This window comes from Amblyomma mixtum, chromosome 2 (genome assembly GCF_055824585.1).
Source record: "Amblyomma mixtum isolate Tamu chromosome 2, ASM5582458v1, whole genome shotgun sequence".
Classification (NCBI taxonomy): Eukaryota; Metazoa; Arthropoda; class Arachnida; order Ixodida; family Ixodidae; genus Amblyomma; species Amblyomma mixtum.
Window position 1 is genome coordinate 275753711 of NC_143013.1, and position 23115 is coordinate 275776825.

Consider the following 23115-nt stretch of genomic DNA (forward strand, 5'->3'; position numbering starts at 1 on the left):
CCTTAACAAGGTCTTGTACTTTGCACCCTTCACTTCCTTCACTCAGACTCAACTTAACGCTCTCGAGACTGCCCTTGTAGGCCTCTACAAGGCAGCTCTCAACCTCCCTATCACTACCTCTACCGCCAAGCTGTTTGCCCCAGCCCTTTTCCATCCTCTCTGTTCTCTTCTCGCTCTCCATCGTGACTCGCAGCTTGCCCGCCTTTTCCTTACCCCTCAGGGTCAGTGGTTATTGACTCAAGCGCGTATCTCGGCCATTCCAATCTCCCCATTTACCTCTCCTGTTCCCACTCCGGCTCCCAATCTTCATATCCTCCCCCTCCCGACCAACATGTCCCCCGTCCTGCACGCCGGCCGTCGTCATGCGGCCGCGCAGCACCATTACCCATCTTTGATACCCAGGGTGTAGCTACACGGATGCCTCCTTCGTGGCTCCTCGAGGTTCGTGCGGCTACGCCCTGTACCATTGACATCTTCCCACTCCTGAAACACACACCAGCGAGCCGTATCTACGCCCTGCGGACGCATTGTCCCTCGAGGTCCTTGCCATTGCGCATGCCCTGCAGTCATTTGCCCTCCTTCCCTCTCTCCAAGAGCACACAGTCTATTCAGACGTACAAGCCGCTATACACCACATACAGAAACGCACCCTAACCCCTTCTCTCCAACAGGAGGTCAAACGAGCAGTCTCCGCACTGCAGCCTTCCATCGTTTTCCTCTGCTGGGTCCCTGGGCATTCAGGGATTGACGGCAATGACCTGGTTCACCAGCTCGCCCGCGACACACTTTTCTGGGCACTGTTGATCCCCTGGCCCAAGCCCTCGAACGGAGGATGCTCAGAGACTCACCCTTCGCCGCACCATAAAAGAGGTCTACCTCGAGCTCCCCCTCGACAAACGCCTTTACCTTCCCCCTCATCCATCACTCACGGTGCCGCAGGCTCGCCTTCTTCGGCACATCCAGATGAATGCAGTCATCACCCCATCTCGCCTCTTTCTCTATCGCTATCGATCGGACCCTTCCTGTCCCAACTGCCCCTGTATCTATGCGGACCTGGCCCATTGCCTCTTCTATTGCCCAGCTGCTCAGCAGTCGGGTTCCTGTCCCCCGCCTTCTCTATCTATCGCCACCTGGCTCGACTGGCTTGGCGCTGAAGGGGAGGAAGAACAGCGACTTCTGGTCGCCCAGGCGGTCGACATGCTCAGCCTGTGAATTATGGTCGAATAAAGGTCTTTTACTACTACTACCACTGGTGACAAGGTTTATCACAGATAAAGCTCAGGATATAGTATTGTGCTGTCGTTTTTTTATGTTGAGTTTAATATAGATAATACTCAATTAAATCATAAAGAAGAAAACTATTTTCATGGCAAATACCCGTATTGCTCTGCAAACAGCCACCATTGGAGACCAGGGCAGCTTGCAAAGGCGGCTGAGCCTGAGAACATTGTTTCTGTACCGGTCACGATGGCTACGTTTCGAAGGATGCAAAACGTAAATGGTGCCTGCCTGTTGTGTGATGTCAGTGCACACTAAAGAACCCTGTTGATCGGAATTATTCTGGAGACCTCTGCTGCGGCACCTCTTTCTCTCTTCCATCCTGATGGGTAACAACTTAGTGCATCGTGAAAGCATTTCACGAGTTAGACACGGAGAGCAAAGCGCTTCATTCCTTTGCTGCCTTAAAATTTATGTGCCTTGGGCTGGACTATCATTTTTCATGCTTGACTTAGTTTGCAGTGCGCCTCGCAGCATCTCGTAATTGCTTCAGAATCTAATATCCTTCCTGTCAGCCCAAGTATACACACTGCAGCATGAATGCATTAAAGTAATCCCTCCTTTTTTTTTTTGATGCAGGTACAACGTGGACCGGTGGTGACACTCCAGGTAGCACTCAGTCGTCAGGAGACCAAGGTGAGCATTTGCTGAAATGGACACTGTGTGTGTTTTCTTCTGAGCACTCGCTGGCTAAGGAAAGAGCGTAGTCTTTTATTTAGCAAATGCACTTTTTATGCTTTTTTGGCACAGATGATGATTTGTTCTAATACTTTTTGAGCATTCAAAAGAATCAAAAGAAAACATTCGACAGAAGTCTGTCTGGTTGGGAAATTTAATGTTAGGAGAAGGTAAGTGACGCCAACCAAGTAAAATACAGGAAAAACACGACGTTTCGGGACCGGCTCAGCCCCTTCTTCACGGTGTGACTACGGGCGAGCGCAGCTTGGCTTTTTAAGCCCCTGCGTGAAGGACCTCCGGGTCAATGGCCGCAGCCCATGGACGTAGGATGAGGGGAGAGTCCCCAGGGAATGATTAACATTCTCTCGTGTTTGCTGAATGTGCCACGACTCGAGTAGAAGCCTCCTGCGTGGGTTAGCTTCCGTTTCCAATACAATGGTGCTGTCGAAGTAAATTGGGTGGTCACACCCTTCACAGTGTTCGGCCGCGGCGCTGCGTTGACGATTCATGTGACGGACGTCCGCTCTGTGTTGGCTCATCCTTTCCACGAAGTTCTTCGTTTCCCCTATGTACGACGCCGGGCAGACGGAACACGGAATTTTGTATACGACACCCTTGGCCTTTTCTCTGGGCTGCCGGTTTTTTGGGCGGGGGAGGAGGCGACCGATAGTGCTGGTCGGTTTGTGCGTTGCCAGCACCCCTTCTTTTCCGAGAATGCGAGCCAGCGTCTCGCTCACGCCTCTCACGTAGGGGATGCAAACACGTTTTCGTTTCTGGCATGCGTCTGAGGAAATAATAGATCGGATTTTGTTTTGCCTTTCTTGTTTCCTGATAATGCGCCGGATGATTGAGTTTGGGTAGCCATTCTTTTGGAGGTCAGAAATGACTCGGTTCTTCTCCTTCCTTTTTTCTTCACGTGAGGAACATATGGAGTCGGCTCTCTTCAGTAATGGTGTAACGGCAGATGCTTTGTGCGGGATGGGATGGTTCGAATCGAAATGTAGGTACTGTCCTGTGTGGGTTGGCTTCCTGTGCACCGAGGACTGCAGGCCTTTGTCGTGCCTTGTAAGTAGGACATCCAGAAAAGGCAGGCTGCCCTGCTGTTCATGTTCAACAGTAAATTGTATGGCCGGTTCAACTGAATTTAGATGACTCTGGAGGTTTTCTATCTCTGAGGTTTTCACCACACAAAAGCAGTCGTCTGTATAACGGAGGAATAACTTTGGCTTGGGATTAAAGGAGGAGAAGGCCCGGCTTTCGACGTCTTCCATGGTTAGGTTAGCCACTGTGACTGAAATCGATGCCCCCATAGCAGTTCCGGTTGTTTGCTTGAAAAATTCTCCATTGTAGGTGAAAAAGGTACTGCGCAGACAGAGGTCGAGAAGGCGACATACCTCATCGACGTTAAGTGGAGTTCTCTCGTGCAGCGTTTGGTCGTTTTCGAGTGCGCGGCGAGCAACGGACACAGCAAGGGGAACCGGTACGCAGGTAAATAACGACACCACGTCAAACGAGACTAGGCTTTTGTCTTCCTCCACGGTAAGGTTCGAGACAAGTTGGACGAAATGCCGCGAATTCATTCAATGGATGTTTTTCTGTGGACTGTGGTTGACAACGGCATTTTGCACCTTGGCAGACAAAGTCGCCTCAGACATTGATCAGGCATGGGTTGGACATTGGTTTGAGAATTAGACATTTGTCAGTCACCCCTGGATGTCTATTGTCTGTTTTTTGATATGTTTAATGGATGTCCAAAGTGGAACTTTACACTTATTTTATCCGAAATAAAGCTCCATGGATAAGTGCCTATTTCGTAATGTTTCGGGTGAGTTATTTCACACAACCTGGTACATTTGCATTCTCCCAGCAGCGTTTATGCACAATCTAAGAAACTTATTACAACCAACAACATTCTAGGTAATGGCAGTGATCTGCTCATACACCAGTGAAATTTGGATGCACCTTGGGAACAGGTTGCTTGAATAAGGGAGTAATTACTCATTGGCATCCACCCAAGCGCAGCCATACGGCTGCAAAGGAAAGCTGTACAGCTTTCTCAGAAACTTCGTAGTTAAAGAAAAATTCGAAGTTTCTGAGAAAGCTGTATAGCTTTCCTTTGTAGCCGTATGGCTGCGCTTGGGTAGATGCCAATGAGTAATTACTCCCTTATTACAAATTTACTCCACCTTGGGGGCTTCCTCTAAACATTTGACCAACACTGTTCCCACTTCGAGTTATTGATCAATTCGCTCTCGCCCTACCATAAGCTTGCCGTCCCGGTTAGCTCAGTTGGTAGAGCGACTGCTCCGGTGTAGCGGTGGTCCCGGGTTCGAACCCCGGACCAGGACGAGTTTTTCTTTAACTACGAAGTTTCTGAGAAAGCTGTATAGCTTTCCTTTGTAGCCGTATGGCTGCGCTTGGGTGGATGCCAATGAGTAATTACTCCCTTATTACAAATTTACTCCACCTTGGGGGCTTCCCCTAAACATTTGACCAGGTTGCTTGAATGTAGTAAATGAGTTTTTTGAGGAAGATATGTGCCGAAAAGGTGCTGGTGTATGTTGGAACTTTATGACGTTTACAGAAAGGCACCTATGTCACCTGTAAATATGCATACTGTACAGAAAAGGTGTTTTATTTGAAACATTTACTTTTCATTGTTTAGCTCTCTTGTTCAGTGTGCGATGTCTTTGCAAATATGTTTGCATAAAGTTCTTTTTGCATCTAAAAATTGGCTGAGAGATATGTGAATGTGTCCCTTGGATGCCTGCTATGAACACCAAGGAACCTATTGTGCCATTGCAGTGTTGCGCAGTCAACTTTGAGTGTGTAGCCTAGTTGCTTTACAGCTTGCCTTTATCCTCTTGGACCACTTGGCTGAGGCCATCTTTACTGGTTAGTCTTTCAAGACAAACCAAATCAAGTTTATTCTCAACATTTGTACAGTGTCGATGACCTCCTTAGCAAAACGCTGTCAGCACAGTTTGACTAGGCCAGGGAGCCATTTTTGTAGCAGTGACATCACATATAGAGGACATTGTGCTATGAACAAAATGGTAGTAGTAGTATACCGTAAAAACCCGCGTATAATACGAACCCGAATATAATGCGACGCTAAGTTTTAGAGGCGCGAAATGGGAAAAAAAAGTTTCACCCGTGTATAATACGAGTAACACAAGCTCATAGAATACATTTATTCAAATCGCATCCCGCACTTCACTTCAATTACTTTCTTCTTCAGTAGCGCTTTCTTCGGACATTTCTTTGTCCGACAAATCATCCCAAATGTACTCATCTTCCGTGCCATCGAGGGCGTTCGAGATGCCGCACTTCTTAAGCCCGCTTCAGCCACCCGGTTGGCGTCACTGCAGGCTCACCTGAGCGCATCCACTCAGCGTAGGACCGCTTGACTGCGTCCTTGAACGGTTTGTTTACACAACCATCAAGCGGCCGTGAAAGCTTCGTCGCGTTCCGCTGCACGCGAAAAGGGCTTCTTTCTGTTGTGGCCATCCACGAATGCTTCCTTCGACGACACCAAACTGCCTCCCGGCCGCACCGTAGCCAATGTTCTCCTCAGCTAACATCGCTAGAAAGTAGCCGAGTACTGTTTTCGAGACCGTGACATCGTGCTCCCTAAAACAATATCCACTTCACGAAGTGTGCCTTACATGCGAGCACGTGCGTTGTCAACAGGCGCACGGCACACCGCGACCCCCCGGCGCACCCAACGGATCAACAAAGAAACGACGTCGTGACATCGTTTGTTGAGAGTAACGAAGCCAAGCCGTAGCCACGCGCCAATAGCAAAGCCAAGCCGTAGCCACACCGCAAAAACGAAACCAAAACTTCGAGCAACTTCGAAAATTTTTGTTCGGATCCGCAAATAGTACGAGGCGCAAATTTAGGACGCTAATTATGGGAAAAAAACCTCGTACTATATGCGGGTTTTTACGGTAAATGCTTTTACACTGCGATACAGGTAAAAAGGCAAATAGTGTATATGTGCACTCTGCATATTGATCAACACCATTTTTGTAGCAAAAGGAAAAAAAAAAGTGAACAAATGTTATGAAAAACTGTGCTATGCACAAATAGTAGTATAAAAGATTTTACGGCATGATTCGGGTGAAAAAGAGGCAAACAATAACATGTGTGCTCTGCATATTCATTAACAAAATTTATGCGACGAAACCAAAAAGGCAAATAAATGTTACTAATGCTAGTTAGCAACAAAGATGTCACACAACGCTGCAGGAGTTAAGTCAGTAGAAGCAACAAAGTATATTTCTTTTTTACTGAAGATAATTTGATTGTGCACAGCCGCAGCACAAACCATTCCTCAAATGCTCTGTTTTATCCTTTCGCTCTGCTGCCAGTGCTGTCTCCTTACTTTCAGTTTTTCCATATGGTGGTGCAGTGAGTTTGACGTTCATTTGCTGAACTCAAGGTCACAGGATTGGATTCCAGCAGTAGCCATGTTTCAGTAGGAGTGAAATGCAAAAATACCCTTTGTGCGTTACCATGCCAAATCATGGTGGAGAACCCCAGATGGTAGAAATCATTTAGAACCCTCCGTTTTCCCTCCCTTCCAACCCTCCTTTTTTCGGAAGCAGTCTTTTCATACTTTCTTTGGCTGTTATCTTTTGACAGATTTGATGCAGTGGCACAAAGAGACGTTACAGCTGGTCTTTCATTAGCTTGAACATGTTATATAATATGAGTGTTGGTTTATTTATTTATTTATTATACCCTCAGGGTACAAATGTACATTATAGAGGGGAGGGGCGGATGCAGAGGCATACACATTGTACACAAAAAAGTTATACACAATCTCTGTGAAACCAGTACAAACGAAAGTAAGCATACAAAAAAAATGAAAAAGAACAAAGGTACAAAGAGTAAATTACGAAATCGGTAACGGTGTTAATAAATACAGAAAAAATATGACAAAGAAAACAAATAATAAACAAGGAATGCAGTTCCTAATAAACAAACAGTCGTAATGGGAATATGAACATCATCTATGAACGCCATGATGATGATATGAGCACTAGCTATGAAAAGAAACTGTGTAATGCCGATTTAAAGTTCTCAATTTCAGATATGCTTGTTAGTGATGCTGGTAGGTTATTCCAGTCATTGCTTGTCCGAGGAATAAACGAGTATGGTGAAGTCCAGATGTGAACTGAACGCCCGAGCCCGCAGTGTGAGGTTTCAGCCAAGCTGCACAGCCTTGCGCCCCTGACCGGTGCTGTCTGTGGGCGCAGGCAAACAACAACAACAGCAGCAGCAGCAACAACAGCAGCAGCAGCAGCAGCAACAGCAGCAGCAGCAACAGCAGCAGCAGCGGCGTGCCAGCCAGCCACAGCAGCCGCAGCTGAGCCATGCGTGCCCCGTGTGTGGCAAGGTGTACGTGAATGAAGGCTCGCTGCGCAAGCACGTGAGCAGTCACCCGGAGGCCGCCTCCCTGGGCTCTCCACTGCGCATGTGGCCCTGCACTGTCTGCCACAGTGTCTTCACCCACGAGACTGGTAAAGAGAGAAGCTGGCAGACATGTTCGTTCGGGAGGGGCTGAAGCTCCTGCTTTGCATGCAGTTCTGAGGTGGAGGTTGGCGAAAGCATTTCTGGTCCGATGGTCATCGCATGCTCTATAAAATACCGTTTTGCTCGCTTTTGCCGAAAATCTTTCCCAGCTCAAATGGTTTATGGAACAATTTCCAGATGGTTCCAGTTGGAACCATCTGGAAATTGTTCCATAAACCATTTGAGCTGGGAAAGATTTTCACCTGGGTTACATGGTCCATGGCATCGTTTCTAGCGAATGTCGGACGATGCCAATGCGATGTACACAAGCTGTTCTTTGAGTGCACACTTACATTTAGTTGGGCTTCAGTGTATGAGCCTCATGTTCTGCTTGGCTGGAGGAGAGGGTTGGTCTAGAATATTTCTCCTGTGTCCCTCTGTGCCCACTGTACAGTTTCCCTGATAAATGCACCACTTGGTTCTTGTAATTCTCGTTCACGTTTTCTTGAATTTAGATTCTAAATTACTATCTTCCCAATAGGTACATTCACAACTGCTAGTAAACTGATGGCAGTCATTACACTAGTTGGCCATTTGACACCTGTGCTTCCACTAGTGATGCAAAACTATCGGAAAATTAACTGTCGATAGTATCAATAGTTTTTTTGAAACTATAGATAGTGTAAAAAAACTGTTGATAGTATTATCGATAGTCCACTATCGATAGTAATACTGTCGATTCTATTATCAATAGTACTACTTGCGATAGTACCGCTATCGATAGCAAGACTCTATAGTGAAACTGCGATGGTAAGACTATTGACGGTAACAATATTGATATTATGCATTTGTTGGCCAGCGATATAACCTAAACATTTGCGATACCTGATTGGTTTGACGGTCTCATGAGGCTTAATGTCCTGAGACTCAAGCTATGAGGGATGCCGTAGTGGAGGTCTCCGGGTAAATTTCGACCAGCTGTGATTCTTTAACGTGCACTGGGACAGTTCGGAAAAATACGTGGAACTGCATCTGATGAAAGAGCAAGCACTGGGACAGTTTGGAAAAATACCTGGAACTGCATCTAATGAAAGAACAAACAGCCCAAGTTTTGCTGGCTTGCAGACGTAATCGCTGCAGAAATGGTTTTCGCACACATGCTTCGCAACTAGAGGATTCGAACGCTAACATTTTATCCAGCAACTTTACGTAGGGAACGTCTACAGAGCTCGGTGATGCGTAGGCCGTGAAAACGGGCGAGTCCTGTCAGCAACTCATACCATCACCTCCATACCACACACTCGGGAAACCTAGTTTAGGATGCAGTGTGTACACGTAGTTGATTTTATAGTATCGATAGTACTATATATAACAAGTAATATCGATACGGCTATCGATAGTACTATCAATAAACTATCGATACTACTATCGATAGTACTATCGATAGTACCATCGATAGTCTTTTATTATCGATAGTTTGATAGTGACTCAACTAGCGATAGTATCGATAGTACTATCGATAGTTTTGCATCACTAGCTTCCACCCGTACTTTCCGCCAAACGAAACTAAACTAAATCCTGGCTGCCAGCATCCTTGACAGGAAAGAGTATATGAGACTGGACATAAAAAAGGGTAACAAAATCCTGACTAACATCACAGTTTTAACATCATGCTGAACTTGTCATTCAGAAGACTCCTTGCTTCTTTCCTCTAAATCAGTCTTCTTCCCGGAGAGCTGCGTCAAGGTTATGACATACGCCAAGAGAAAACACGAACATTCATACACTTGTCAGCTTCTGTCACATGTACCGCTTTTGTAGCGAACAAATGGAAAGGCTGTATTTATACAACCTCTGACCCTTTTTTTGATTATCATGAATGCTTTGAAAATCTCTTCAGTACACTGCTTATGACACAACTTTCAGATATTTGTTATCATAAAAAGAGTGACAGCCACAAGTCTTTTGGAGAGCCAGATTGCTACCCGTTCCAGGTATTAACAAGCTGTCATGCTGTTGTAAATCATTCCCAGTCGTTAATCATTGGAATGATTTACAACAGCAACCGCCTCATGACAGCCATCACACAGTCCCTAAATTACATAGTTTCATACATATGGGCCAACTACAAGCCTAACTACAGATATGTGTACTGGTGGCTGTAACCACACTTGCAGAATGCCCAATGAGAGCGCGAGCACTATCTTCTCTTTGTCAGTGTGCAGTGAGCTACAGCAGAAGACACCACTGCAATTGCGGGCATAGAGAGCCTGAACATACTAAAGTGTACCCCATCATCATCATCAGCCTGACTACGCCCACTGCAGGGCAAAGGCCTCTCCTATGTCTCTCCAATGAACCCTGTCCTTCATTCACACACACCAGTAATGTGAAATGTCTCTAGTTGGCAACCCATACAGTAGACTCCCGTTAAGACGAACTTGCTTAAGATGAACCCTTGGTTAAGATGAACAGTGGTGGTCATTTGTTTGGTTTCCCATTGAGTCAATGCAAAAAAAAATCTGCTTAAGATGTACACTGCACACGTGCTAATTGGTTAAGGTGAACTTTCACGACCAGCCGTGCCCAAGCCATGCAGCTTTACTCGACCGTTCGAGCAGTATTTCAGCGGAAGGAAAGAAAAAAAAGCTAAAAAATTGAAAGCTTTTTTGCACCGCCGACGATCCATGCGACGCGGGGAGGCACAGAGACCTAACCACGTCTCCATTGAAAGGCGATTCTGTGAAAGCAGAACTGTCGCTGCTCCTCCCCTGTGAGGGCACTGAAGGATATCTTGGAAGGTTAAGTGATATGCCTACATTTGTAGCAAGCAGACGATTTTCTCGACAGACACAAAAAAAAATAACAGACTGGGCAACACTCAACAGTGCCTGATGCACTGCACTAGTAGTGCAATAAATGCTTATGTTGCAATTATTTTTTTCCTAAAAGACTATTTCATGGCTTTGTTCACATATACGAAGTATTTGGACACACACTGCATGCTCGAACATCATTTTAAGAAGCACTCCTAATTAGATGAACTTCTGATAAGATGAACAGTCTTCATGGTCCCTTGGAGTTCATCTTAAAGGGAGTCTACTGTATTTGGGAATATGGCACACGACTAGACAGTGGGAGACTTTTTGGGTGTCCCTGGGGCACAGTGTTCTCTTGCATCTGGTTGGCTTGCGTTGTGTGGGCAGCGGTTGAGGGACGGGCGCTGGTGTGTTGTGCGGCAGGGCTCCTGCACCACATGGAGCACATGCGCATGGAACCAAAGCACCAGTTCGCGGCTCAGTACCTGCTGAGCCGGGCTGCCGCGGAGCGCAGAGAGAAGCATGGTGGGCCCTCGGCGGGTCCCCCCGACATGCTGTCCACCCCGCAGCAGCCGCAGACGGTGGCCCTGGCTGCGGCCATGCCCCCACCGCCATCCTCACTGGCTGTGCTGCAGGCCAGCCACCTGGCACACTCCTGAGGCATGGTGAGCACCCGTGTGTGCTGTCCAGATTGTAAAGTGAAGTGCAAGGGGCAAATCCAGAGAATAAAGTAGAGACGAGAAACCAGTGTGGTGTTTTACGTCTTTAGACTGACTTGTAATAAGGGAGTAATTACTCATTGGCATCCACCCGAGCGCAGCCATACGGCTACAAAGGAAAGCTATACAGCTTTCTCAGAAACTTTGTAGTTAAAGAAAAATTCGTCCTGGTCCGGGGATCGAACCCAGGACCACCGCTTCACCGGAGCAGTCGCTCTACCAATTGAGCTAACCGGGACGGCAAGCTTGTGGTAGGGCGAGAGCGAATTGATCAATAACTCGAAGTGGGAACTATGTTGGTCAAATGTTACTTACTTATTACTTACTTACTCAAATGTTACTGACTTATTTGTCGTTTGTTTACGCTGCAGACACACATAATGGCTTGTCCAAGAAGCTGTTTGCATTTTTGCAGTGAGAAGTGCTAATTTGTTCCATAGAAATTTCGGCACCAATGGTTGCTGTAATAGCCAAAGCACCTTGCTCATCCAAGCTTAAGAGCTGTGCACCGGAAAACCGCTACATTTTCACCATTCATAAAAGACAGCCAAAGCACAGGCTTTATGCCATTACACTTACGTTTGTCTGGTGTTGGACATTATGCTGGGAGTAATAAACCTTACTCCATCAGGTAGGCAGGGCAGCACCCACTCTTTTCGTAATCCTGTTGAAGACGGCTCCTGCACGACAACAGAGAGAGCAAGCAGACATGGCGACCTTGGCTGCGCGCTCTTCCTCGCAAAATGTGTGGTGCATGCAAACTTTTTTTCCAATTTTTTTGCGAAAATAGGGGGGTGCTTAGTATAAGAGGGTGCGTAGAATTTCGACAATACGGTATGTTTAGCTTTCATGTTTCCTATTAGCACGTCCGTAAAATAGACTGCTATCTTGAAAATCTCTGCAGTCGGCATGTTTGCACTGGGCTGCTAACTCCTATACCAAGGCAACATGTCCTGAAGTCAAGCCAACATTTGGGAGCTGTGCTTGCATCTCATGCAGTATTGCAAATACAGTCAAACACATCAACAATCAACGGCTGTACTACGAAACGACCTGTTTAATGAAGAAGGAGATAACTTGACCTGGCTAGTTTCCTATTACCGTATTTTCACGATTCTCAGCGCCCCCTGAATCTAAGCACCCCCCCTATTTTCGCAAAGAAGTTTTGGAAAAAACGTTTGCATGTGAATCTAAGCACCCCCTTTTTGCGAGGAAGAGTGCATTGCCAAGGCCGCCAAGCGCACTTGCTCACTCTTTCGTTGAGCCTGTGGAGTCGAAGTCCCGAGGTGGCGTGGCCTGCGCGGCGTCCACGGCGCTTTTTGTGTTGCTGCATTCCGACACTACAAGACAGATGGTGGCACACAACAGAAAAAAAAAACTAACCAAAAAAACCAGCCGAAAGTGACCGCGATAAATGTCAGTAGTATTTATTTATTTTTGACTGTATTTATTTTTGAGTAGTGTTGGGCCTGTCAGCCTGTTGTCACATGGGCCTGGTATCGGCGGTGCTCGGCAGGTTTCATGGGCATCGTGGGCACGCGTTGCTTTGTCTAGTGTCAGTTGCTTGACAAGTGTCAGTTGCTCGACAGCCCTAACGCCCAATGTGCCTAACACAAGTTGGGATGGGTGCAAAGAGGGCTGCCTACAGCTTGAAGTTCAAGCGAGCTGTGATCGAGTTTGCCGAAGATAATGGCAACCACAGTGCCGCTGCGGAATTCGGCGTGGACCAGGCGTGCGTCATCAGGTGGAGGAAACAGCGGGATCAGATTTTCAAAGGTGCCGCGGCACGCAAGAAGTCCACGGGACCACACAAGGGCTGACATCCGCAAATCGAACAAGAAGTCTGCGAGTTTGTTTGCAACGTGTGATGCAGAGGCTTCGCTGTCACTGCTGATGCAATTCTGGTCAGAGCGATGGAAATAGCAACACGAATGCAGATTGGTAAATTGGTTTCTGAGGAAAGGAAATGGCATAGTATCTGTCTCACATATATTGGCGGACACGGAAGGGAGGAAGGTAGGAGTGAAAGAAGGAAGAGAGAAAGAGGTGCCGTAGTGGAGGTCTCCGGAATAATTTCTACCATTCCCTGCACGGTGTTTCGTCCAAGCCGGGACTGGGTGGAGTGCATGATTTGGGCACTTTCATCCAGAATGACATCGATCTTGTCATTTTTCATAATCGCTGATATAATTGCACTGTCCTGTACCCCTCCTAGCGGTGGTAAATTCTAGCCTAACTCCGATCAAAATGGTGAGCTTTTCTAACAAAGGCAGTGCTGCCTGTTTTCCTTTCATTGCACCATGACATTCGGCATGATGTCAAGTCATTAGTGATCACTCTCATTAGGATTGTATATATGCTGCCAGGCAGTCACAGTTGGTGGAAGGGCGCAGCAGTGAAAATGCATGGTGTCTCTAACTCGGTTTAGCTTGCCAATGATTATGGCCATGGAGGCTGTCATTAATTCCTTTCCCTCCTTTTATTTTTTTTAAATTTGACAAAAGCCACTGTTCTCCATGAGAATGACATTGCTTCCTTCTCTTTATTAGCCTTCATTTTAAAGTGATAATGAGGAGAACGCCATCTAGTTATTGATGCCAGTAAACATTATTCTCTACCTCTTTCTGCATATGTTGACATTTGTTCGACAACTTGATAAATTGTCTGAGAAAATTGAATTTAAAAATTTTCCCTCCACATGATTCAAACTTGGGAGTCAGTGCCAAGAAGGGATAGTTTCCATTGTTATGAAGTGAATGGCAGTACAAATTAGCCTCTAGTACCAACACTGAAAAATCAGTGTTGATGCATGCAATTTCCTTTCAAAATTGGCCAGTGATGGCAGCACCTGTATTTCGTTTTCGTATCTTGTCTAGCTTATAAGGGCTTCGTTTCTGGTGAGATTGATCTCTGTGCAATTAAAACACAGTACCCTATCGATGAAGGACTGTCCTCAATCTGTCCTCAGTGTCCTCAGTTTTGTCCTCACTTTCAGAAGGCGAATATGCAGGGGAGGCTGGAAGCAGCATTGCTTTGGCCAGTCCTCTCAACAAACCCATGTGGATGAGGAAAGTTTTTAGAGCAAGAGCTTTGTGTGACATCTTCGCTGTTTGCCGACACATAGCTTTGTCTACGAACAGCTCGGTATACAGTCGATCCCGGATATATCGAACTCGAAGGGGACCGCGATAAGATTCGATATATCAATAATTCGAAATATAAAATACACCTATTAGATGCTTATTTCAAAATTGCGCACATCTCGGACAATTTCCCGGAATTGTGGCAAGTGGGAACTTACCGATCTGCTCCTCTATAGTCCACAAAAACGAGGCACAACTCCACGACCACCGCACTTTATTTCACAAGAAAAAAAGTCTGAGCTTTGCTTGCCTCTTATTCTGCACCACACAGTTCATTAGGCTGTCCTCAAGCTTGCTGATGGTATCCAAATGAGAAAGTCCAGTGCCTTCCATTGTGCCACAACAGTGACGAATTATGCTGAATGCGGATGCGAGTTCAGCCGCAGTGCATGGCGGCTGGGCCTCTTATCTAGAATCTTCACCACTGCTCGGGTCCGCTTCCTCGGTATCGATGATAGCCACGATCTCAGCATCAGCACGATCTGCAACGGCCTGCACGTTGTCGTCAACACTGACAAAATCTTGTGCTGTTACGTCGTTTGGGACGGCTCACGAAATTCGCTATCCAGGCAGCCAGCGCCTTCGTCTTCTGTGTCTAGACATCTGTCTTCTGAAGCCACCACAAACCGTGCTTTGCAGAAGCAGTTCACAGTTGTGTTTCACTTCACATCATTCCAAGCACCAGCCAGCATCTGTATGGCTCCTAGGAGGTCCACCTTGAGTTCGATATTCAACCGAAGGTTGATTAGGAGCCTTCGCACCAGTCTGCGTCTGTAACCAACCTTAAATGCCTTCACTATGCCCTGATCGAGAGGTTGAAGTTTCGCTGTTATATTTGGCGGCAGAAATTTGATGGTGGTTGCTTCAACTGGCAGACGACATGATGCGCAGAACAGTTGTTGAGAAGAAGACAAACCTTGCGGCCTGACTTCTCCAGTTCGGAATCTCACGTTTGGAGCCACTCGGTGAACAGATCACGTGTCATCCAAGCCTTCGTATTAAATGTGTACCGAACCGGGAGGCCTTTTGTGTTTTTAAAACAGTGTGGTGACCTACTTTTGCCGATAACCAGTGGCCGCAGTTTACACGACCCATCCATATTTGCCGCGAGCGGAATCGACATGCGCACTTTACTGTTCTTTCCATCATGGCATGCACTGCCCTTCAGGTGGAGAGTCTTATTTGGCAGCATTTGCCAAAACAATGCTGTCTGATCTGCGTTGAATATTTGCGACGGCGAAAAGCTCTCTCAAATCTCTGGCCACTCTTCGGACAGCCACTTCTCCGTGTCAATGCTGCTGGTCGCCTTGCTTTCACCCGAGAGGGTCTTTCCGACGATGCTGGAGCGATTCTTAAAACGCTGCCGCCAACCAGTGCCACCAGTGAAGCTCTCTTCTCCGAGGGCTACAACAAACCATTTCGCTTTTTCCATGTGCATCGGGCTGTCGACAGGGAAGTTTCTGGCACATGTCTCTAAGAACCAGGCATACAAAGCTTTTTCGACCTTGTCGTAGGTTGGAGCAAGCATTTGACATGCTCCAGGGCAACTGGGTTGCGCTGCCTTCAACTTCACGTCGGCTTTGTTCTTCAGGATTGTACGCAGCGTGTTGCGAGGAATTCCGAACGCATCGGCGACCGACTTTTTCTCACCGGCCTCCACCCGTCGCATAATATCCACCTTTGTTGCCAAGTCCAAATTCTTGCATTTTTTCGTGTTCATGGCTCCCAGACACGAGACCAAAGTGAAAAGAACGCACGGCACCGCACAAGTCACAAGCGAACTCACACTGGCCTTGCGAACAAAGCGAAAAGAACAACCACTGCACCGCAATCAGTACCACACCGGTCACATGTGCATGCAGCACCAGCAGTATTAAGAGCCAAAATGGTCACAACGTTGGCGACGGCTAGCTGACGTCCCTTGTTTTGGCTACACCAGCGGAGTCGCCAACCAGCATGCAGAAATCAGGCATCTGTGGGCCTGCGGCCAGCACGGCTCCTTACATGCCCCTATGGCCATTCCCATTGCCTTTCACACCCCCCACAAAGTTCCCATCACGTGACTTTTACTTGTGCAGCTCGGAGTGAAGCTGTCCAAAGCCAGCGCCGTGCACGGCATATCGGATCGTGAACTCAATTAGGAGAAGCCCAATTGCAGGAGCGCACACTAATGGGAGAAGCCCACTTCCAGGGTGGTGCATACAGGGAGAAGCGCACTTGCCGAGGCCGCGGCGCGGCACGGAGTTCAATATATCAAATTTGGGGTGCACGGGAGTTCGATAAACGTAAACAAATTTGCTATACCTTTGCATGAGACTCCCAAGGGGATTTTACATCTGTTCGATATAGGCAATTAATCGATATAACCAGGTTCAATATATCGGGGATAGACTGTATTAAAACTCTTGACCTCCAGCTCGCTAGCGAAACTCCACAGCATAGCACAGCTGGAGGCACAAGCATCCTCACTGGGCTGAAGCCATAGAGGGTGCACATCCATGCAAGGGTTATAAGTAATTAAAAGGAAAGTTGCAGCAGCAGTCTTACAGGGGGAGGGGGGGTGGGTAACTGGACTGTACTATGAAGGAGGGGATTAAGGAAGGAGGAAAGGGGCAGAGATTTAAAAAGAAATTAAAGGTTGGTGTACCAGATCTCCCACAGTTTTGTGATTTATGCAACTAGCCTTAACTTTGTGACTAGCCTTAACTTTGTGATTTTGAAAGTGCTCAAGCAAACTACAATGAAAGTGCATGGGTTGATACAAAATGGCATATTTTTGTAATCTGTGTTTTGCTCCAAATGTTCCTTTTAAATGGATTGGATGGTACTTGCACAGCTTATAGATGGGTCACAAGAATGTGGAATTCAGGCTGTTTAGATGCTTCTGCAGTATCAAATTGTCTGATTAAAATCGGGAAAGTACAAAGCTGGTGGGAAAGTGTTTGCATATCATAAATTGATTGATTGTTCAATATATTGAAGGGAACCCCCTAAGGAATTGTTTTTTTCTTCAACTGTAAAGCTTTTGTAAAAGCCATATAGCTTCTGTTTAGGCATTGACTTTGCTTAGGTGGACATTAAGGGTTAATTAATTCATTGATTCAGTTTGTTGGCTCAATCAGTGTAGTTCTCAGTGTTTGATATGACAACGAATCCCTGTGCAGCATGCCAGCCTGGCAGTACACAGTGTTAGAACCTTGCGTTTCCGTTAATTTTGCCCTTCGTTTCTCTCGTACTGCAGGACTTCGTTGGTGCGAGCCGCCAAGAAGTTGCCCTCCTCCCCCATTTCTGGGCACAAGTCGCAGCGGCAGACAAGAAGGAAGTCCGTGTCTCCCAATGACTTAAACTTGAGTGCAGCTACTGCTGGCCGCTTCAGATGGCCTTCATGACTTGGTCAAATGTGGCCCTTCCCATCACTGGTGGGAAAAACATGTACAATACCTTCATTGTCTCATGGGCCCACGTTGGCTGTGGGCATGTTTCACTTTCAGCTTGGCGCGGCACTCTGTTTTTTGTTTGTTTCTTGTGTAGTTGGTGTGTACCGTGTGTGCTTGTTTTGCTTGCGAGTGGTGTTTTTGTTTCCACATATATAAAGGGCTGCACCGCATTTTACGCTGTCGTCTTTCTTTGTCAGCGCTGGCAGTAGGTCTGTTTTGCAAGGGCTCTTTCGTGTGCATATGTGTGTGTGTGCGTATGTGTGTGCAGGGAACTGTGACTGCTGCCTTTGCTTCCCACAAATGGTATTACACTGGTGTAGTGGAGCGCTCAAAAATCGATGGTCCTTTTCTCAGAACTTAGGGCATGCAGCTTGTGCTTTCTCCTTCCTCATATACTTGTTCAGAGTGCTGACAGTACATTCTGCTTATTCATTGCTTGAGCAAGCTTGGCAGAGAGCGCCTATTGACATGTTGCCAAGATGCATTGAAGGCAAATGCATTGCCTTGCAGCACTAAGGCATGAGAAGCAAAGCTCGCCTAGTTGATATGTGTGCACAACAAAAGCAGTAGTTACGAACATGTGATGATTTGCGATATTGTTTTTGGCAGTAAGTAAACTGTGCCAAAAACTTGGGGTGCAGCCCATGCACAAATGTACAGGCCTGCATAAGTGCTTTTGGTGTTTTTTCTTCTCTTCTATGTCTTTCTGTAAGGTGTCTTCTCACTGCCCTTCAAGCCATGTACAGTAGAACCCCACTATAGTAAACTCGGATATAGTTAAGTGAAACTTCGGTCCCATTTCGTTTTCCATAGACTAGTAAAGATTCTTTCCAAAGAAACAGCTATTGCAAAGAGCGTCTGGCCACGGCGACGTATTTTCCGCGGAATGATGACAGCGCGGCACGCGCGAGACCAGCATTCGGAGGCAAATGGATACTGAAGATGATAAAACGGTGCTTGTTGAGATAGCTTCACCACCAAGCTCAAGAGCTGCGAGGAGAAGCCAACTCCTTGGCGCCGTGAGGGAAAGCGCGTGGCGCGCACGCACACATACACAAAAAGTAAAGCTGACTGGGAACTCAGAAAGAAGGCGGCACAGGTCGCTGAGCGACAGTAAAAGTGTAGTGAAGTAGTAGGGAAGGGAAGAAAAGGGCAAACATTCGCAGCACAGCAGCGTGAAGCACAGGGGAGTGGCGCAAGAAACGCGGGCGCGGCGGCTCTGCATGAGCGGTACTGCCACACCTCGACTGCGTCGCGTGCGTTTCTTAACCACTGCCTCTTAAACGACGCTGAGGCTGCGGAAATGATGCTGTGTTCACGCAAAACTGGTTTTCACATGAAATCAAACTCGCGTTACATGTGTAGCCACATTGCATTTGTGCAGATGTGGTACTTCCATGAGATGTAAACAAAATCAAAAACATAATAACATGAGATGTGGTAACTGAAAGCAAATAAAAACAATGGGACAATACGAGCAGCATGGAAGCTATTTGTGAGTGTTTCTTTTATAAACCAACCTGTGTTTAGTAAGTAGCTAATTAATTACCAGAGGGCATCCTCGGAGCCATGCTATCACCAATAACTAACATAGTAAAGACCGTGATATAGTAAAGATTTTTGCTGGTCTGAGTCACTTTACTATAGAGGGGTTCTACTGTAGTAACACATACACTGTAAAAATTGTCATGTGTTGTTAACTTTAAATCTTGTATATTGGCTTGTCGCTCTTGGCTTAGTAGTGCAGTGAGTAATGTTTAATCATCTTTGTGTGGGAAAGCTGGCTTGTGAGCTCTGTTTATTATCCTTCCTTTGCACATATGTTGTGGACAGCAGTGTTACATGGCATGGTGGCTTGTTATGTGCGCAATTGAAAGTTCAAATTCATAGGTTAAAAACTGGCATTTTATCTGTCTGTTGGTAAGCTTTTGCTGTAGGCTGAGGTTTTTAGTGCATTCTGTGTAGAAATGAGGTAGGAGCAAGTCCATTTCTCTGCAAAGTTTACAAGGCAGTCACTGATGCCACTGCTATGCACTGGTTCGTGAATAGCCTTTGAATGGCAGTTTTACATAGCATGAAACGAACCGTGTTGTGTTTTACTTGTTGGTGTTAATTTGCAGGTAGGCCACAGTATGCAAATCACATGAAAGCGATTGCTCAGTATACGCTCACGTCTGTTAACTTGAGCTCTGAAATGGCCGCCTGCACAGGTCTTTGAAACCATATCACATTCATAGCTGTGAAACTTCTTGCTTTCTTATTTTTAAATATGAGAAACCTTGTTGTCCAAATGATTGTGATGTAACATTTTTCACCCCTTTTCCATGCAACACTCTTAGTTTGTTCCTTTGTTTTGTGCAATTTTTAATCTAAGTTTTTATAAGTGTGACTGTGTCCTGGGGCTGTTTGTGCTTTAGCAGTTTGGTTTAGTTTAGTGCCAAGTGCACTCAGCACCATATTTTTGCCTTTTGTACCTTGAGGCTTAGGTTCAATCAAAATTTTTGGCTTCACCACAGCGCTACAATTAGGCTTATGGCTGTATTTTGGGCTGCTTGAGTTTTCTTTTACTTCGTCGAAAAGATGGCACCACGCTTATTGACTGTGAAATCCTTTTAGTGTCTGTCTGCAGCAGCTCTGAAAAGTTTAGCTCTAGCATGCCCTGCTTCCTGGTCTTGGCCCTGACTGCACCATCATATTCAGACAAAGCAGCGGCGACCTAAATTTGAACTTTGTTACTATACTGGCTGCTGCTTCCTTCATACGGAATGGCAGAATTCCACTTGAGAGGCTCCTCAGTGACAGTGTGTAACCGCAGCTATTGTTTACCACATTACCCTGAAAGGTTCATGTTGAAAATGTTGATGTGGTTGCATTACCCTGTCACCAGCAGTGTATAAACTAGCTCATTGGGAGTCTACCCTGAAGCCATATGCATCTGTACTTTATTGCTTTAATTCAATAAGAAATTAAGTTGACCCTGTATCTAGAAGGTTTTCACAAAAAGCAAGTTTTTGTCGAGCTGTTTTTGTGTTAGTTCAAACGAATACGCGCAGCATACCAAGAGAAGTAGACACTTGTGCGTGGAAGATCATAAATTGCTCTTGAAATGTGCTGTGAGAGTGTCCTTTTCCTTGACATGAATGACTGTTTATGTATGAGTACTGCCAGTAGTCATCTCCTCCTTAGTTTGCATCCTTTACTGGTCTTGATTTGAATCACTTTTGGATATGTTCCAGGCTCGTACAAGTTTGGTATCTTGAGCACATCAAACCATGTTTTAACATAACGGTAATCCTGCTGGCTGAACGAACAACTTGCCAAAATTTTCATTAGTGATAAGTTGTCACAGTACATAGCGGACAGTTTTCTGTGGGCTCTTCTTGAGTACACCGTGCTGTTTCAAATTAGCGCTGTGGTGAAGGGGCTTGGTGCATGGTTTTGTATTGTGTGTTGTCACTGTCTTGTTTTCATTTTAATGTCTTCAGCTTTGATCTTTTAACAACCATGTTCGAAGATTCACTGTTTTCTGATGTTCTTGTGAAGGTTTAGCTTGGTTAATTTCAGTGAAGCATCGATGTAATGTTTCAGCGTAACATGGGCTTCAGCCAGAGAATTCATCTGTGCATATGTACGTAGCAGAATGTTGGCTGATGTTTGTTCATTGACAAGGAGAAATATGGTGATGATTACTGGTAATGTCAACATGCTTTTCTCTGTCTTGCTTCCTTGCAACCTGCAACCATAAACATTCATTCATGAAAGATATTCTATTGATCCTTTCCTTTTCTAGTGTTTACAGCCCGTGTAGATAATTGCTAAGGAAACTTCACTGACCTACAAGCACTTTGCTGTTTTGGGGGAGTTCATACCAAGGACCACTGAATTTTAATGAGTTTTTTCTGTAATTCTTTTGGTGCACATTGTTAGGGCTTCTTATGATTAATAGAAAAATAGTATACTGTATAAACTTGTACGAGTTGCACTGTTTTTAAAACTTTCGGGTGTGAATTTTGAAGGTGCTGCTCGTACACGAACTAAAACATGCAAGCATATTTTTTTCTCAGTTATCTAGTCCAAAACAGGAGGTGTGGCCCATACATGTGTGCAACGCTTACACAAGATTTTGCGATATATTAATCACTTACTTTTTTCATATACGCATGGCTTAAGTAAAACTCTAGTTTGGGTGAGTTGGTTCATGTTGAAAGAAAAAACTGGTAATGGTGCAAGAAACGAGGACACAGAAGGCACACAAAAGACAGGACTGACGCCAACTTGCATCTGAGGTTTATTGCACCAAGCCTGCTTTATTTATCACAACCAAGCCGTATCAACAAATGAATCAACGTTGTACATATCAATCGGTAATTCATGCGAATACTCGCAACAAAGTGTCACTGATCACTACAGAATCTACCCTAAACAGAGCTTGGGATGCCAACTTCTTTTCTGGCCAGCAGAAACGATAACAACATCAACCAAGGCAAAAAACAAGGCACTGCGGCATGACAAGTCTGCACTAACCGGGTTATTGTTGGTCATCTATTTTTCTTTGTATTTTTTCATTTTTCATGCAGTTTTATCATATAGTCCTTCGATTCTTGCTCTTTTTTGCTTTCACCACGCGTTTCATAATTTGTTAGTGCAGACTTATCCTGCCCCAGTGCCTTGTTTTTTGCCTTGGTTGATGTTATCATTACTGCTGGCCAGAAAAGAAGCTGGCATTCCAAGCTCTGTTTAGGGTAGATTCTGTTGTGATCAGCGATACTTTGTTGCCAGTGTTCGCATGAATTACCGATTGATATGTACAACGTTGATGGATTTGTTGATAGGGCTTGGTTGTGATACAAAAGGCAGGCTTAGTGCAATAAACCCCAGTTGCAAGTTGGCGTCAGTCCTGTCTTTTGTGTGCCTTCTGTGTCGTCGTTTCTTGCGCCATTACCAGTTTTTTTCTTTCTACGCATGGCTTGTGGAGCTGTAGGGAACCACTCCTTATTCAACTTGTGCACCTTTGATGGAGCTGAAGTATGCTAGAGTTTTGATAGCTTCCCTCAAACAATGGTTGCAAATTGCGCCAATTGCGGCCGCCGCGATGGCTCAGTGGTTATGGTGCTCGGCTGCTGACCCGAAAGACGCGGGTTCGATCCCGGCCACGGCAGTTGAATTTCTTTGGAGGAGAAATTCTAGAGGCCCGTGTACTGTGCGATGTCAGTGCACGTTGAAGGACCCCAGGTGGCCGAAATTTCCGGAGCCCTCCACTACGGCGTCTCTCATAGCCTTAGTCGCTTTGGGACGTTAAACCCCATAAACCAAACCAAACCAACCAAACCCAACATTGCTTCCATCACAGTTTTAACATGTCTATTGTCGCAGTTTAACTATAATACTATGTTCTATGGGGTTGTAATAGCGGGGATAAATATGTTCTCCCGTGGTTAATCGCGGCTGACTCAGTTCAATATCGCCGGACCCTACCCCGTGATCGCGTACTCTACTGAGCGCACGCCGACCACGGCGG

At 45.9% G+C, this 23115-nt stretch overlaps 1 protein-coding gene across 2 annotated transcripts in view; it reads left to right on the top strand.

Annotated features, from left to right (window-relative positions):
- The window catches only part of dati (zinc finger protein datilografo), an 87333-nt gene extending 66812 nt beyond the window's left edge, over positions 1–20521 (top strand). The window contains exons 5-8 of one of the 2 annotated variants that reach the window (XM_089574089.1): positions 1858–1914; positions 7224–7487; positions 10722–10963; positions 17402–20521. In XM_089574089.1, the coding sequence (XP_089430215.1) occupies positions 1858–1914; positions 7224–7487; positions 10722–10957 (557 nt within the window). In that variant the 3' untranslated portion in view covers positions 10958–10963; positions 17402–20521. The remainder of the gene's footprint in view (positions 1–1857; positions 1915–7223; positions 7488–10721; positions 10964–17401) is intronic. The other variant, XM_089574090.1, reaches the window with a different exon arrangement.
- The last annotated feature ends 2594 nt before the right edge of the window (positions 20522–23115 follow it).